Raw genomic sequence first — 17911 nt, 5'->3', positions numbered from 1 at the left:
CTACGCCTTTCCGAGCAAGCGCATGGCCCCTATGTGCGCTGTTATCTGATGCTCGGCTGCTGGGTGACTTGGCTCGCGTGCTGACGGAGGGGGCTCTGCGTGCCCACTGCGGCCGCGTGCCGTAGGGTCGCCACCACTGCTCTAGTCCCTTGGATGGTGGCGACAGGCCCTGAAACACACTTCCCTATTTAACTCTTCCCGGCAGGTTCGTCACCCGATTCATCGATCTGGATGGCCTGACGTGCATTCTGGACTTCCTGAAAGGCATGGACTATGAGGCCTCCGAGTCTCGCATTCATACCTCTCTCATCGGATGCATCAAAGCGCTGATGAACAACTCTCTCGGGAGAGCTCATGTGCTGGCACACTCGGAGAGCATCAATGTCATAGCTCAGAGCTTGAGCACAGAAAACATTAAGACGAAGGTGGCGGTGCTGGAAATCATGGGCGCCGTGTGCCTGGTTCCCGGAGGGCACAAGAAGGTCCTGGAGGCCATGGTGCATTACCAAAAATATGCCAGCGAAAGGACGCGCTTCCAGGTATGGAGGGTCCCGTTGCTGCATTGGGGGCCCGATCCAGAATGCAAGCAGCACCAGAAAGTGGTTTGAGGGACGGCGTGTTCCCCAGAACGACGACGCGTTCATTTGTCCCATCTGACAAGCAGAGTTTGCAGGCTTTTGAAGCAATATAAAATCCTCCTTTGTCGGTGGAAAAAACAGAAAAGCCATCTCTTTCAGAGTCTCCCAAGAAGTTAGACTCTGTCCTCAAAATCCACTTTCCAGGGTGTGAAAGCAAGCCTAAATAGGGCTCTTACATAAATGCAATTAGCCTTTTACTTTGAAGGGGTTGGGTTTATATTTTCTAAAAAATATCAAATTGGGGACATCCTAGACCATGAATAACTCCTAATATATGCTTGGAAGTTGCTGTAGATCATGCCCTCTTCTGTTTTTCACTGAGTTATAACCACTTGGCTCAGAAGCTTGCATAATTCTGTGCAACAGTGCAAACTTAGACACCTGATCTTCTCAGACTGACAGGCCAGCTCTTTCTGTGCTTGTGTTTTCATGTCTCTTTCATTATGCGCATTTCATTTTTAGTGTATTTGATCCTTTCTCTAAAAAATTTTCTAGGCCACCTTTATGGGTGGCATCTTCTCAAGGCGTCATACAGGATAAAAACTACAGAAAATAAAATCAGTAAAAAGCCATATAAACATAGTAAAATTACTAAAAACTTGCCAATATTTGCATTAATCCAGTTTACACAGATTGCATTACGCCCCTATTCATCTGTGCCCAACTGTGTATTCCACAGATAGCATTATTCCAAAGTTTATGAGAGCTGAACAGGGCTGTGAAGCACGGGAAATTTCAGAGGGCTTTGGTTCATAGGATCAGCATAAGTCAGAGACGACTTGGTGGCACCAAACAAACAACATTAATCCAAAACCTTCTGTTCCGCAGACATTAATCAATGACTTAGACAGAAGTACAGGGCGATACCGGGATGAGGTGAGCCTCAAGACGGCCATTATGTCCTTTATCAACGCAGTTCTGAGCCAAGGAGCTGGAGTGGTAAGTTTGGATGCTCTTGTGTGTTTACGTACATGAGTTTGAGCAAGCATTTGCTGGTGGCAGAAACTTCCTGTTCATGCACCTTGGCCCGTGCTGGCTGTCGTGCTGCTGGGAACATTACCCCCAGTGTTCTTTGTCATGAACTCCCTGAGAAAGTCGGGGGCAGCGTGAAATAATAATTTTGCACATTATCATGATATGATGATTCTGGGAGCCTGCAGGATCTGACCCCTGGTGCTTGAAGCACTTGGAGACAGCAGTTAGGGGAAGAAATGTAGTGGCGCATGAATTGGGCTTCCCACAAACTTCTTTGTACGGTTCCCCCTTCTTTCTTCCACACAGGAGATCTGCAAGGTCTCAGTGTAAGCAGCTTGTGCTTATCCTCACTGAGAAATGAAAATATGCCCTTTTCAAAGGAGAGGTGCTGGAAAGAGGGAATCAGAACGCCCTTGCAAGGGGATGTGTCAATTTCCCACATGTTTCAAAGGAAAATAGGAAACTGATTCACCCTAGGACTGTCTAGCTCAGTGATGCCCATGGGAATTGGCAGGGTTGCTGACAGAATTCCTTCGCAATCCTACTTGGAGAAGCCACGGATTGGATCTGGGATGTTATATATGCAGATAAGGCACTGAGCTGCAGACTCCCCCTTAGTTTCTAAGGCTGGGTGAGGAAAGTGTGGCCCTCCAAAGGGTGTTGGATTCCAACTCCCATCTATTGTGGCAGGCAAAATAGCGAGGGTTGATAGGCATTCCAGCAACATCACCTGGATGGACACATGTTCCCCATCCCTGAGCTAAACCTGCTTTCCATCTGGTTGTCATGGTAGCAAAGCCCTAAGGGCAGTCGTTAAGCCGAATGTATTTATTCTGTTTATTTACACCCCACTCTTTGTGGCCATCATGCAGCCTTCATCCCTGGCCCAGCCTATTTTCCTAAGCTCCAGTAACTCTTCCCCTGGAAGCTCTTTGAAAGTGTTTTGAACCTTCAGAAGAAATACATACCTGATTTATGAGGCTGTTGAAGCCCACCTTCGTGTCTTGAAGTTGTGGTGGGGTTCCTGTGTGTACAGGCAGCCAATTTTAATACTCATCCCTCAGTGGAGGGTTATGTGGACCAGTCTGTCATGTCATGGAGCAGAAAAGAGCATCAGGGCAAAGACATGGATCATCTCCCCACCTGTATTCTGGGATGCCTTCTTGTTTCATCTGCCTCTGTGGCTGGGACACCAAGAATGAACTACCTTCAACAAGCTTTCTCCCTTCTGCCCCAGCTTAAGTTTTACCACTGTCGAAACTGTCTAAAAGTCCATTTCAGCAAAAGTGCCCTCTTTGAAATACCTCCTCCCCCCTTCCTCTTTTACAGGAAAGTTTGGATTTCAGACTGCATCTTAGATATGAATTCCTCATGCTTGGAATCCAGCCTGTAATTGACAAACTACGAGAGCATGAAAATTCTACCTTAGATCGGTAAGCTTTCCTGGTTGAGCTGAACTGTCATTTTTTCTGTGTTCCTCTCCCTCTCACAATCTTTAGTTCTCCCTGGACGTTGTGCATTATTGGAAATAAAAGAGGCATGTCCATGTTTCTAGACCAGAGTAGGTAACATGACACCTGGGGACAAAGGTGCATTCCTGGCACCTTTCCTGGGGGTTCCTTTTTATTCTAAAAAAGTGCAATGCATTTATGTACCGTCTGTTGCGCCTGGGAACTCACCTCTGCTTGCATTCAGCCTTTTGGGCAGATTGCTTGTCCGTTGCCACCAGCCACTCCTCCCATGGCCACCCTTTTGTGGTGGTGCTCAAGATGGTTCCTCACATCACCACATGTGCACACGGGCCAAAGCCTGTAGGTGCACAAAAGCTACATCAATTCATCCTGAAAATGGAGAGGCCGCTTCCTTGGGGCTTGGAGGAGAAGTGGAGCACTCCAGCACAGACCCCACCTTCCCCCAGCCTGGTGGTCTTCAGAACTTTTGGGCTCTGGTTCCCATCCACCCCATTCAGAATGGCCAATGATCAGATATTGTGGAGAGCCAAACCATCTGGAGTCCAAAACATCTGGAGAGCACCTGGTAGGGCAAAGCTGGCTTAGCCTGATATAAATTCAGATGACAGCCGGTTCCACCACTTTTGTTTCCTATGTTTAAATTGGGGCAGGAATTGGAGGCTTTCCAGGGTAGTTCAGAGGATAACTTTTACATTAAGACCATAAGCCTGTCTGAAATGGCAGTGGAAGGGCTTGGCTACTCCAGAAATGGCTAATTAGCGTAATAACCTTTTGAAATCTGTTGGCAAAATTGCTTCAGTAACCCGCTGCAACAAATGTATTTTCAGTTGCCTCTCCTTTCCCTCTTTTCCAGGCATTTAGACTTTTTTGAAATGCTCAGAAATGAAGACGAACTGGAGTTTGCCAAAAGGTTTGAGCTGGTATGTATGTGCAGCCTGTTACTTCTTCGAATGAAAAAGGAAGCATTTGAACTAGACAGGGAGTACCCTAGAAACTAAACCATATAGCTGCCCTTTTGCAGTGGCCCTTGAAAATGCATCCTGAATGGCTTGAGGGATTTTGGGTAACCATTTCACAAACGCCCCACACCTGTTGTGCCTGAGCAGCAATAAAAGTTGAACCTCCCAGGATGTGTCTACATTGCAACAAATCTTAATATCCGCACTGGAATGCTGCAAAACAAGGGTGAATTTGGCCCAGGCCCTAAAATTGGCCTCCAACTTGCTTTATTTTGGACATGCATCCATTCCAGTGAGGTGAACACTGACCTTCCCTGGGGCCACCTCAGAGTTCTAGCGCACTTGCAAAAGCTTGTCAGGGGTTGCCAACATTCACATGTGAATATTAACATTTTTTATCAACTTGAAGCATTCACACATTTCTTGGTGCGAGTATATCCACATGCACACCGATCCACAGAAAGATGCACGCATGTGCACACACACATATACTTAAATAATGGTTAAGGTTAGAAACATAGAAACAGAGTGAGTCAGAAGGGGTCTCCTGGGCCATCTAGTCTGACCCCCGGCTCCAGCAGGCTCTGCTCATGATGTGCCCACCATGCGGACGTCCAGCCTATCCTTGAACACCCTCACCCATGGGGCCTCAGCCACCTCCCGTGGAAGCCCATTCCACACCCTCGGGGTCCTGACTGTCAGGAAGTGCTTCCTGGCATCCAAACTGAACCTTGGCTCCCTGAGCTTTGCTCCGTTGGAGCGCGTCCTGCCTTCCTCTGCAGGGGAGAACAGGTCTCGACCCACCTCCATGTGGCACCCCCTCACGTACCTGTATGTTTCCAGCAGATCCCCTCTGAGTCTTCTCTTCTCCAGGCTGAAAAGAACCAGCTCCCTCAGTCTCACCGCATGTTGCCTCCCCTGCAACGAGTCTCCATGGAAAATGTCCCTCTAGCATTCATAATTTCCTTTCATGCTTGGCCTGTTCTTAGCAAGGAAGCTAAGCCAAGAGGAAGTCAGTGAAAACTCACATAACCTGGTTGTACAGTTGGCATCCATCCACATCATGTGCACCAGCAGAAACCACAAAATCTGCACATGACATGGAAGAGGGATGCCGCTTGCACAGCAGTCGTGTGGGGCCCCGTTCCAGGTGAGTGGCCGCACGCTAGACACACTCACCGGGAACTTGGATTCGTGCCCGTGGAGCCAAGCCCAGGGAATCCAATCCAAAGAAGCTAGCAACTTTTCACTGTCTGAGAGATTTCAAGCAGTAAATCTTTCTTGGAAGTACTAAGTTCAGTTTTAACTCTTTTTCTCCATCACAACAACACAGGTCCATATAGATACCAAAAGCGCAACTCAGATGTTCGAGCTCACCAGGAAAAGGTTGACTCATACGGAAGCGTACCCGCACTTTATGTCTGTCCTTCACCACTGTCTCCAAATGCCTTGTGAGTAAATTCATTGTTTCCATCTTGCACCGTAGATGATTTTTTTGGAATTGGCAAAAATATCTGGTTTTAGAAACTGGAAAGGCTGACATGATTTGTTCTGTAATTAGTATTACAGAGGACTTCTTAAATCTTTGCTACTACTCCATGGAAGCAGTGAGATTTGCAGGCTACACATCATAGTCTTTCTAAAGAACAGGGAATATTGCAAATCTTAGAACTGAATATGCTGTCTGGCTTTTTTTCTACTGGAGTGCTTAAAATATTTCCCAAAGCTGGATGGGTTGCTGCTGCAAATGGCAGTTTGTCTCAAGGAAAAGGATACTAGGAAAGGTTGGCTGACAGCTCCCAGAAGTCAATAGAACATAAGAAAAACCCTGCAGGATCAGACCCAAGGTCCGTTGAGTCCAGCCCTTGGTACACACGGTGGCCAGCCAGCTGTCCACAGGATCCCTCCTGCAGGATGGGCACAGGCCTCCTACACACGCTTTTTGGCAACTGGGATTCGCAGGCAGGTTAGCTCTGGTGCCCATAACCAGTAGCCCCGGATGGCCTCGTCCCTCAAGTCCAGTAACATCCTCCAGAAAATGAACCTGCCCTCTGTTTTCGTGGGATCCCTTGAAATCTTGCAGCTGCATGAGAACCACTAGCTGGTGCCTTGTCCCAATGTACCATTGGGACAAGCTGCCTGCTCACATTGCATTGAATTTTGACAGTACCTGTCTCCTCGGAAGTCAGACTTGTTCCCCTGGTTCAGATGACACAACAACCCACCCTTGTTCTTGTGGGCAGGCTGGTGTAGGGAGAAGAGGGGCTGCTTCAAGGGTGAAACAAGCCGTCCTGCAGTGCCCTTGGGCTGTTCTGCAGCTACAAAGACGCTCCGTGGACTCGGCGCACAGACTCTTTAGTCCACAGATCCTCCTTTCATGCTGAGCCCTGCCTTAGAAAGTGAGCGGAGCTCGGAGGAAGCCTGCAAATAGTTGCAGGAGCCAGTCGTGCAACCGGCAGCCTTCTTCCACATGACGCAGCGGCAGAAACAACCTGGCACACAAAGGACTGAGGCGTGTGCAGCAATCGGGCAGGCGTCCGTTGCTGGCAAGGGCTGCATGAGTGCTGGGTGAGCTTGACGGAGGCCAGACTCACGGCCCAAGGACAGCAAACCAGCATCCGGGAGCCAAGCCCAGGGCCACCCGTGTATTCCCGCCTGCAAAATGGAACCAGGGCCTTGTTATGGGCCCTGAGTGAGTGCTCCCGGCACGCACGCTAACCGCTCATGGGGCATGGAGCCCACGTGCCGTGCAGACACCGCCCCTCTTCCGTGCCTTGTGCCGCAAGCTTTGCTTGCACGGCTGCACGTGATGCAGAGGGTTGCCGATTCTGCATCCTCCTCTGCATGGGCATTCACGGACTTCCCTCTGTCTTTGCTGCCTTTCTAAGAGGGACTGAACACGCAAAGTCTGAGTGCTGGAGCGAGAGATTCATCCCAGCCCCGGAGTGCGCATCTTTGCTGCCGTTGAGCCTTCAGCAAGGAGAGCCGGGCGCCAGTGATCCGCTCCAGCCTCCCACTCACAGGAACTCTGGATACAAGTCACTGAGTTTTCTGACAGCTTAAATTGATCATGTACAGTTTTCCCTCCTTTTAATAACGCAGCTGCTTTCCCGTTCCAAGCCAAAGCCATGAATTTCTTTCCTGGCCCAAGCAGAGCCTGCAACGAAGTTTGATAAACAAGCCTTTTCCCCAGCCCCCTGGAGCATTCAGGAAAAATCTGCTTTAGCTCGACTGTCATTTCAATCAACTGCATATGCTATTTCCTCGATTGCCTCCATGCTTTTGTAGACGTCCCACGTCAGTTTCAGCCTCTTGTGTGATTTCCTTCTTTGATGCTTCAGTCACTTTTGTAGGCTGGGAGACCCCAGGGAAGGTCCTTCTGCTCCTCCGACCCACAAATACCCAGTGATCTGCTTCCAAGTAGTGACGAAGTACTTCATATCCGTAGATGTACCTGTTCTACCAAGATATTTTTAGGGGGAAATACTCACATTTGCTTTTAAAAAACATTTCCCTGAAGTTCACCTGGGTTTGATGATTGCTCAGATGCACAGATCAAATGCGAACATCTGCCTTGATTGGGAATGTTGAAGGATGTGACTTTTTGCAAGGCCGTTTCCCCGCTCAGTAATGGCTCCGCCAAATGAGCTCCCTTATGAACGGCGTCCTTAAACATTCCACTCCATCAGTCTCTAACAATGGTACATTTGAAGCAGTGGAGTCATCAACTAAATTTCTCAGGAACTATTGTAGACAATTGATTCGCCCTTCCAAATAATTTATCCTGTCCTTTCTTCCTTTCCACTTTTTTTCACTGATTCAGCATTTCAGAGCACAAATAATTTCTCGGAATAACATTGCTGTTTTCTAACCTGACATCATTCCCTGTCCTCGCCGCACCAGCGACACCTTTTGTTGATTCATTTTGATCCATGCGTCTTCATGTAGTTCCATGCTATTTCTCGAGACAGCTTTTCAGAGCCTTCCTTAAAATAACTTCTATTGGAAGGTGTGTGCTAGAAGATGAACGTTGTGATTTGAACGTGACACTTTCCAAATATTCTCCAAGCTGCTTCTGTAAGCACAATATATGTGTGGTTTTATTAATATACCAAATACCAATATGCAGTCCTCATGGGTCAGCTAGCACCTTGCCAGCAAACCAGTGCAAATATTTCACTTAAGCAACACTTGAACACCATTTGTTGTTTCTAAAGGGATATTAATAGGTATTTGTCGTAAGTAGGGCTGGATGCATTAATCTAATGTATTTTTCATGTTCTTACTCATAATTCCTTTCATTCAATCATTGATGATGTTTATAGCCTGCCTTTTTTTCCTGCAAGGAACCCAAGGCGGGTCACATAATCTTCCTCTCTGTTTTATCCTCGCAACAACCCTATGAGAAAAGGTTAGGCTAGGAATCAGTGATGGCTCTGCTTGACAGTACCATCCAAGATTCAGGGAGTTACAGGCATCCAAAGAAGGTGGAAGGAAACCAGGACTGTCCCCACACTCTTGCAGCCCTCCAAATGCTTAAAGATTTCAGCCACCTAAGTGTTTATCCCTAAGGAGGAGGAGGAACTGATAGAATTCCTCATATCCCAGCAGAGCCTTGCTTCTCCCTTCCCCCCAAGCATGGAAAGAACCAATCTGGCTACAAGGAGAGAAAGGGTGTTTTTTCCAGTTGGGAGCCTTAGCTCCAACCTCGCGGCATTTCTCTGAGCTTGTGGCTGCACCTCCAGTTTTTCAGTAGCCACCTAGACAGCCTCCGCTGCCCACAGAATTGCACCCTAAATGACTCTGACTGAGTAGAGACTAGAAGCTGGATCTCCTGAATCCACACTAATCATTACATCAAATGCTGACCAGTCCTTGTAGGAGGATATGGTCCACTTCACCTGGTAGTGGCCCTCCTGAGATCACCAATTCAGGCTGAGTGGGGGCTAAAACCCCAGTCTCCCAACACCCAGTACAACACTCTAGCCAGTACACTTCAAACACTCTTCTCAAAATATGGACTATATTGCAAGTGTAACAAGCATCTTTTCCTGTTCAAAGATACATATTTGAGTGCAATTTTTGGTACAATTAAATTGCCAAGTCATATGCCAGAAAATCTGGAGAAGTGCAAAATTTGGTGGAAGCAACATGCCAATCTTCTGTCTGTGGCATATAAGTTAGCCTATTAGAATGGGACTCAGGAGATTCAGGTTCTAGTCTCCAGTTGGTGATGAAGCTCCCTTGGCCCACAGGGTCACTGACTCTCAGGCTGACCTACCTCAAAGGGTTGTTGTGAACATAAAATTGAGAGCAGGGCCAGATAAGCCACTTTTGGTTCCTGGCAAGAGGAAAATAGGTGTGATAGTGTGGTGTAGTGGTTAAGAGCATGGAACTGGGACTCAGACGATCTGGGTTCTAGTCCCTGCTCAGTCATGGAGCCAACTGGGTGACTTTGGGCCAGTCACAGACTCTCAGCCCAACCTACCTCACAGGGTTGTTGTTGTGGGGATAAGATGGAGGAGGAGATGTAAGCTGCCTTGAGCTCTTTGTAGGAAAAAGGCAGGATATAAATCGAAAAATAAATAAAAATAAATAAAATTTTAATTGACTAAAGAAATAAGGTTGTGGTTTCTTCTGTAATGACCACATTCCTCAAGTTTCCCTAGTTTTAAGGAACTTCCTATCCATCTGTACCTACCAATTTCCCCTCTGTATCTTTCTCTGCTGTTTTTCCTTGCCCTCCTTCATGAAAAAAGTTCAGCCAAGGGAGGTAGGGAGATATTCCACATGATTCTCCCCAGCACCATGAGATCAAGGGTGCACATTCTGTTTCAGAGCCTCGGAGCTGCATTGGCTTCAAAAGACATCTGTAGTCATGATTTTTAAACTGATAAAGGTTTTACTCTGAAGAAAAAGCGCTCTGGGGCTCTGAGCCAAAATGCATTCTTGATCTGACGTGTGCACAGGGAGTCGCCAGCTTCCTGCTAAACGTCTCACCCCACCAGCTGCTATTTGCCCCCTGTGGTGCTGTTTGCTGAAGTGGTAGCCAGGGAGGGTATGAACTTACCCAGGGACTATGATCGACAAAGAAACATAGAAACAGAGGGAGTCAGAAGGGGCCTCCCTGGCCATCTAGTCTGACCCCCAGTTCCAGCTGGCTCCGCTCATGACATGCCTGCCATGTGCATGTCCAGCCTGTCCTTGAACACCCTCACCGATGGGGCCTCAGCCACCTCCTGTGGAAGCCCATTCCACACCCTCGGGGTCCTGACTGTCAGGAAGTGCTTTCTGGCATCCGAATTGAACCTCAGTTCCTTGAGCTTGGCTCCGTTGGAGCACATCCTGCCTTCCTCTGTAGGGGAGAACAGGTCTCTACCCACCTCCGTGTGACACCCCCCCCCCCATCTGCCTATATGTCACCAACACATCTGAAGCCTTTGGGGATGGCAAAAAAGGAATAGGGCCTTTTTAGTTTTGGGTCCAAGATTACGGACTTTGAGCCATAGGGAGGGCCACCTGGCACCGAACATTGTCTTCTATTCAGCACTAGTGCAAGCTTTTCCCCTGCTCCAAGGCATTTGACAGAAGGCTTCTTGATCTGGAAATTTGACCAGGTCTTAATTCATTTTAATAGTTTTTAATTCTCAGTATGCTTTGAAACTTTGCTGTGCGAGATGCCTTGAACCTTTCTTAGAGAAATGCCTCTAATCAAGTGAAGGATAATAAAAAATGAAATGAAACGGGGGGGGGGATTTTAGAGCAAGAAGCTGGGGTGCCCCCACACCCACTTGCCAACAGTCTAGAATGGATCGCTTTCCAGTTTTTGGTCTCACAGCTTCCTTTTCTTCAAACTAAAGTAGCCGGTTCACACATGCATCCCATTTCTAGCTTAAAACATCCAGATAGTTTAGGCTGCCACTTCCTCCGCTCCCGCCCACGCACACTTACAGCCAGATCCACAAGCGTGCCATATTCAGTGGTTTCTTGCCTGCCTACTACACGCTCTGCCCCTCCCGCTTTTCTTCAGCTCCACGTTGGAGCTTCAGAGACCGACACACATGCCCTGCAAATGGGAGAAGGCGACTCATGATTACACTGGTCCCTCGGCTCACACACACCTCGGTTCACGACCAAATTGGGTCGCGAACAGAAATTTCAGAAAAATTTTCCCTGCACAGGTGCAAATTGTGGTCATGCTCGGGGCGGGGGGGAGATGGCTGCGATCACGGCCATCTTCCCTGCCCAAGCGCGATTGCGCCCATCTGTAGCCGTGATTGCGGTCGCGCTTGTGCAGGGAAGACGGGCGCGATCGCAGTCATGCTTGGGGGGGAGATGGCCTTGATCTTTGCTGTTCTTTGCCACTTCGTTTCAAATTTTTGTGATTAAAAAAATGGTTACAGAACGGATAAACCTTATTTACATTGAACCTTATGGGGAAATTTGAGTTGGCTCATGACCAATTTGGGTCGTGACCAGTCTTGGAACAGATTAAGTTCGTGAACCAAAGTACCACTGTATATGCCCTCTGGGGAAAAGTATTTTGCAACGGGGATTCTAATTTCTTCCAGAACATTTTGCCAAAGGTTTCTGTATTCAACACCATGTCTTTATTCTTCTCTTTCTAGACAAAAGAAATGGCAACACCGTTCAGTACTGGCTGCTGTTGGACCGTATTATACAACAAATAGTAATCCAGAATGACAAAGGGCAGGACCCGGACTCAACTCCCTTGGAGAACTTTAATATTAAAAATGTTGTCCGCATGTAAGGGCTCTTTCTGAATTGAACGCTGGAACTAGAAGTGCCCTTTATCTCAGCTTTCTTATTCTTTCTTTCATAGGGTTTGGGGGAGTGTGCATTCAATTAGCCCTTTATCTCTAGAACACCATGAATGGCAGGTGTTGGTTCTACATAAAGTAGACCCATTGCATTGCATGAGAGTCACAGCTAACTTGAGCCTCATTCATTTATATAAGTCTGCTCTACATAGGACTAACTCATACCCCATGCAACTTTTAACGCTGGTGGCAGAATTTTCTTCTGCCTTTCTTCAGTTTTATTATATTTCGAGAAAAGGGAATGGATTTCATGGGCATTACAAATATAAATGACATTTTAACGGCAATTTTCCACACTCTTGGCTGGAGCATACACAGAAGAACTTAATAGGGAGCCTGTTGATGAGCTATTGGCTTCCACACCCGTGAGGTGGTGTAGCGGTCCTGGGGGCAGCCTGAACTTCAAAAGAGCTGTCCGTGGTACTGAAGCTAGATTGGGGCTGGGATGCAGTACTGTGGGTAGCGCCTTAAAAGTTCAGCCTGAAACCTGGAGGTGGGTGCATTCCCCCATCAAGATGGCTGCCACGAGCTTCCACTGGTCATGTGTCCTCCGTTCCATCATGGCCTGCAGAATGCTTCTTGGAAGCAGGGCGGCGTTAAGCGATGGGACGGCATATAAAAACTCCAAATAAATAAATAAGGCTCCGCTTGGTGTCCTACTGCATTATGGTCTTGCTTTTATGATTTTTTATCCATCACTTGAGGGCATTCAGCTATTGGACAGTATAGAAACTCAATAAATGAAGAAAGACACTGGTGCTCCCTGGGCAACTAGCAACTGGCAGTTCTGAACATGGAGGTTCCATTGGTAGCCATCACCGCCAACCACTGCTGGTAGCCCATCCCTGAAAAAGCCACCAAAAGCAGAGGCCAGCTCCACATGCACTGGCTGCTAATTCTTTAAGCGTCCTTGTTCACTAGGACTGGGAGAGTATCATAAAGATAGGAAGATACTTCTATTTTCTCTCCTCCCTCATCCCTGTTCAAGGTGAGGAACCAACCAGACAGGTCAGGGCAGCTCACATGATCACCAGTGCGCTCGGCGTGGACTGCCAAGCAGCCATTTTGAAAATTCAACCCCCTAGTGGGGGTTTTGCCATAGTTCGTTGCATTGTCTGAACCTGTGTTTAACAACTTTAATTCTACAGTAGATCATGGGTTGTTTGTGGTTAGTTTAACCCTCAAACAACCTGTTAGCTGGGTTCAGACAACATGACAAGCCATGGCCAGGACTTGAATAAAAAACCCACAGGTGCCACAATTCATCGTGGCCTATGTAAGCCATGTTAGACTTTGATGATCACACAAACCACCTTATGTGTAGCTTGTATCTACTACTGTAGTGCAGTTGCCATTTTGAAAGGTTAATATACCTTTTCCGTGTCCCTTGTTTTGCCAACATTTCATTGCTGACACCTTCCCCTCTATCAAGTGGGGTGTTTGTAAGCATCCCATAGCATTCTAGTACGGGATGTAGTAGCCAAGGATGAGGGCATCCGGATGTCAGTGAGCTTTTCCACCTCATCTCTTGTGGGCAAGACAAAATGATCTCTGAAAAATCTGGCAATACTTAATGAGCCCAACCTTTATAAATAACTCTCAAGGTAGCAACATATAAACAAAAACCCTTTCCATTGTAAAAAGCTTTGTGGGAGGGAAATGAACTAATTGAACATATGGATGCAATCTTCCAGGCTTTACCTAATCCTTGGTTCGGGGTCTAGCTTTTACTGAGTGTTCAATGCTTATTGTTTTCATGAGGGATTGTGTGTTTTTCTTTCTAGGTTGGTTAATGAAAATGAAGTGAAGCAGTGGAAAGAACAAGCAGAAAAGATGAGAAAAGGTGAATGAGGAAAATACCAAATCTTCGTGGCTTAAGGCAGGGCTTCCCAAAGAGGGTTGTGTGGGAGACAGAGTAGATGAACCATCACCATGGCAACCAGGCCTATAAGAGAAGGACCGCGGGGCAATGGTGCAGCAGATGGTTTCTGAAGGCCTGGAGGTAAAGGAAACGGAGGCCTTGGGGGGCTTGTCCTACCAGGGCTTTAGTTGAAGGGAGCTGCCTTCTTCCTCAGTTTAAGCCTTAAACTTTAAGGTAACCGCTTGCTTAGAGAGGGAGTGACAGCACAGAGGGGCAAGTTCCAGAATATTCCCCGGGTGAGCTGGCAGATTTGAGTTTTGCTCATAGTAGGGTCTTGGTGGTGTAGCGTCTAAATATTGGAGTTGAGGAACAGTGAAGAAGTAGGAAACCTCAGAAGTGGGGATTTAGGGAGTTTTCGGTAATGTATAATTCTTGACCTTAGTGCAAGCATCTGGACTGTACAATTTTTTTAGTATTCCTTGGATGAACTCATGCTTTTTGTGAGCATGAGAAGAAACCCTTGTTTCAAAATCTTTTTCAAGAGAGGAGTAACTTCCAGGAGTAGAAAAGGGGCAGCAGGATAGCAGAAAACAGTCTCTTCGGTTCGCTGATGCATTGCTTTCATGAGCTGGGCATTCCTCCAGACTTCTGCATGTGTGGGGTAGCTGCCTTATGAGGACAATCTAGAAGGGGGAAAATGTCTGTTTTATCTGGCCTGAGGTCATCACTGCATTTTTGGGCTCGTTTTCTTTTCTTACATCATACGGTAATAGGACTTAAGGGGAAATGTTGAAGACCACCAGTTAAAACCATTTTCTGTGGAACAAATTTTCCTATAGATATGAAGGGAGTAGGTGAAATTCCCCAACAGATGCTTTTTCACTTGTGTAAAAGCTTCTAATAATGTAGAATACATCCTTATTGCAAGTCAAGCTATGATCTTCACAACAACCTTGTGAGGTGGATTAGGCTGAGAATTGGTTGTCTTGGGAGTGTGGTAATTAGAAGCTGAATATGAGCCAACATTATATTAAGTGGCTACAAAAAGGGCAAATGGTATTTTGGGCAGCACTGATAAAAATATAGTTGCCAAATCGCATGAGTATTGGTTCCCCTTTATTCCCCAGCATTTAGGCCCCATCCTGAGTATTGTATCCAGTTCTGGGCACCACATTTCAAGAAAGATGCAGACAGACTGGAAAAGGTTTGGAGGAGGGAACAAAGATGATCCAGGAACTAGAAACAAAGCCCAGCGATGAGAGAGGGAAAGAGCTGGGCATATTTAGCCCTGAGAAGAGAAGACTGCAGGGAAATATGATAGCACTCTACAAGTACTTGAAAAGCTGTCACACAGAGGAAGGCCAAGATCTTTCTTAATCACTCCAGAGTGCAGAACACAGAATAATGGGCTCAAGTTGTAGGAAGCCAGATTCCAGCTGGATGTCAGGAAAAGCTTCCTGACTGTTAAGAGCAGTACAGCAGTGAAACTTGTAGCAAGTGAATCTTTTCTTGCTCTGTCACCTGCACAGTTATTAAAATCATCCGTTCTGTAGGATAAACCTGTTCCAACCCCTATTCTGCTTTCCAATGGCTTGTTTATGTTGCATAAAAGAAATTTGGCATTTTCTCCATCCTGACTGCAAAGGTTTTCTTGCACAAGCTTCGCTGAAATCAGGGAGTGCTCATAGGGTGGAGGTCAGTGGGGCTAGTGGTCCCAGGCTTCAGTATAAGGACAATTTTCTCCACCATCATTCCCACGACATCCCAGCCAACCACTGAAAATAAGCCACTGCGACATATTTAAATTGCTTTTTTTTTTTTTAGAACACCATGAGCTCCAGCAGAAATTGGAAAAGAAAGAGCGGGAGTGTGATGTTAAGACCCAGGAGAAAGAAGAGATGATGCAAACTTTGAATAAAATGAAGGAAAAACTAGAAAAAGAACTGTCTGAGCATAAACAAGTCAAACAGCAAGTGGCAGAGCTAACGGCGCAGCTCCAAGAACTTAGCAGGGTGAGACCGGATTGCAAGTCCTCCTTGCGGGGACCAAATTCATTTATCCTCACATTATTGCCATCCAGCAGAAGAATGAGATTGACTGTAAAACTGGGTTTGGGGCAGTAAAGATCTTTCATGTTACTGTGAGGAGGGTGTGGTCAAACCCATAATTCGAATGTTGGTGTCTCTGCCCAAAGGAGATTTCATACTGCAGAAGTCAATGACACAAGTGAAATTAGAATATGGTCCGTTAGGGAAATGCAGTTGGACGATGCTTCCAAATTGAATGCATCTCCTCCCTTTCCAACCAAAAAGAGTTGACACCGCCGCCAAGGTGGATCATGCTGCTGAGAGGTTAATCTGGAACATCTAACATTTCTCTGTTGGTCCACCCTCTATCCTGATGCCATAGAACTGGACAAATGAAGTTAGATTCACTCCTACCCATCCCAGTTTTCTCCCCAGAACTTCTCTACAAATTCAAATACCTTTGGTTCTCAGGAGCTTACCTCTGGGTCCATTGGTCATAGCAGTCTAGTTGCAAGTTCAGACTCACCTCTTCTTCCCTTCTGAATCAGAATCCAAAGCCGCAGCTTTTGGAGGAAGTGTTGTAGGAGGAACAGGCCAATCTCTGTAGGCTGAATGAAAATGACAGGACAGGGATGGATACCCAGGATGGAGCCACGCTTGTTTGTGCTTTTGGCTGCCCTGTCGTTCCTGCCATGATGGCGTGTTCTCTCTCTCTCTTTCAGAGAGCAGTATGTGCTCCCATCCCTGCTGGGCCCCCTTTACCGCCTGGTGCTCCAGGGGGGCCCTTACCTACAGCTGCTGTAGGATCGCTTCTTCCAGTTCCACCACCTCCTGGGGGAATCATTCCACCCCCGCCACCGCCGCCGCCGCCACCTCCTGGTGGTCCACCTCCTCCACCAGGTCCTCCTCCACTCGGAGGTCCAACCCCAGCTCCAGGAGCACCTCTGGGACTCAAAAGGAAAAACATCCCGCAGCCCACAAATGCCCTCAAGTCCTTCAACTGGTGCAAGCTGCCTGAGGTAAGGATTCTGCTCCCATCCATCGCAGCTTTTCCTGCAGTCTTTTGGGTTAGGTTCCTGCAGGCTATAGTTTGGTCTGTTTCTCAAAGTCCATAGCTAGGAATGCTAGACACTGGGAAGAAACGGGGAGAAGGAAGGGTCTCTTTCCTCTGTGTCCTGCCTGAGAACTTCCCATATGCATCCCTTGGGCTCCTGCTTGAAGCTGAATGCTGGACCAGATGGACTTCTCCAGTCTGGTCTAACGCGGCTACTCTTATGGCCCTGATCTACATATTACACTGGAAGGACTCCATTTCCCTGGAACTTGACATTGTTTCATGCACTTGGGACAGAGGGAGGAGGAGAGAGTGACAGCAGCGCTACTTCACATTTTCTTCTGGTAATTCCATCAAAAGTTGTAGTCACTTCTAGGTGTGACCTTGTCAAAGAGCACTATTCATAGCTTGTTTGTTTTTTGGTACAAAAATATAGTGCATAGAGAAAGTAATGCTTCTTCCCTCTTCTTGTAACTCCCAGAACAAGCTGGAAGGAACCATGTGGACTGACATTGATGACTCCAAGGTGTTTAAGGTGTTAGATCTTGAAGACCTCGAGAGAACGTTCTCCGCTTACCAGAGGCAGCAGGTAAACGTATGCCTAAGATACGGAATGCACCTTTTCCTCGCCAACCTCATGTTCATTTCTTCATATAACATCATTTTAACATGCTGGGATGGCTTTTGTTTCTTGAATGCCCCGGGGCATGCTGGTACTTGTGATTTTGAATGTGCTGGTACGTTTACTGATGAAGGAAGCCGTTGTAAAAGTGTACACCGTGTGTTTTCATGGTCGCGCATGCTTGTGCAATGAATGAGAAGAAAATTGCTGGGAATGACTAAAGACTAACCCTGAGACACCGCTGCATGTGAATGGTTATTTTTCCAATGGTAAGAACAAGTCTTTGATTTATTCAAATGGTAGTTTTGATTTCTTTTAGTAAGCTACCTCTGTCTCTTAAACTTCTGCAGTGTAGTGTCTTTTCAAATGGTAGTAAACGTGTGGGAAAAGAGAGGAAGAATAATTGCTTCTATGTCCTTACAAAAGGGCACATGCATCTTTCCTTGCAAAAAAGGGGCATTT

At 46.9% G+C, this 17911-nt stretch overlaps 1 protein-coding gene across 3 annotated transcripts in view; it reads left to right on the top strand.

Moving 5' to 3' along the window:
• The window catches only part of DAAM1 (dishevelled associated activator of morphogenesis 1), a 189719-nt gene that overhangs the window by 137013 nt on the left and 34795 nt on the right, over positions 1–17911 (top strand). For all 3 annotated transcript variants that reach the window (XM_044436533.1, XM_044436535.1, XM_044436534.1), the window contains exons 6-15: positions 206–539; positions 1467–1577; positions 2943–3046; positions 3939–4005; positions 5378–5495; positions 11673–11811; positions 13670–13728; positions 15571–15758; positions 16496–16792; positions 17309–17416. In XM_044436533.1, coding sequence (XP_044292468.1) covers positions 206–539; positions 1467–1577; positions 2943–3046; positions 3939–4005; positions 5378–5495; positions 11673–11811; positions 13670–13728; positions 15571–15758; positions 16496–16792; positions 17309–17416 — 1525 coding nt within the window. The remainder of the gene's footprint in view (positions 1–205; positions 540–1466; positions 1578–2942; positions 3047–3938; positions 4006–5377; positions 5496–11672; positions 11812–13669; positions 13729–15570; positions 15759–16495; positions 16793–17308; positions 17417–17911) is intronic.

The sequence above is a fragment of the Varanus komodoensis genome, unplaced genomic scaffold, assembly GCF_004798865.1.
Source record: "Varanus komodoensis strain SLA01 unplaced genomic scaffold, ASM479886v1 scaffold3, whole genome shotgun sequence".
Classification (NCBI taxonomy): domain Eukaryota; kingdom Metazoa; phylum Chordata; class Lepidosauria; order Squamata; family Varanidae; genus Varanus; species Varanus komodoensis.
This window is presented reverse-complemented; position numbering and strand designations above follow the sequence as displayed.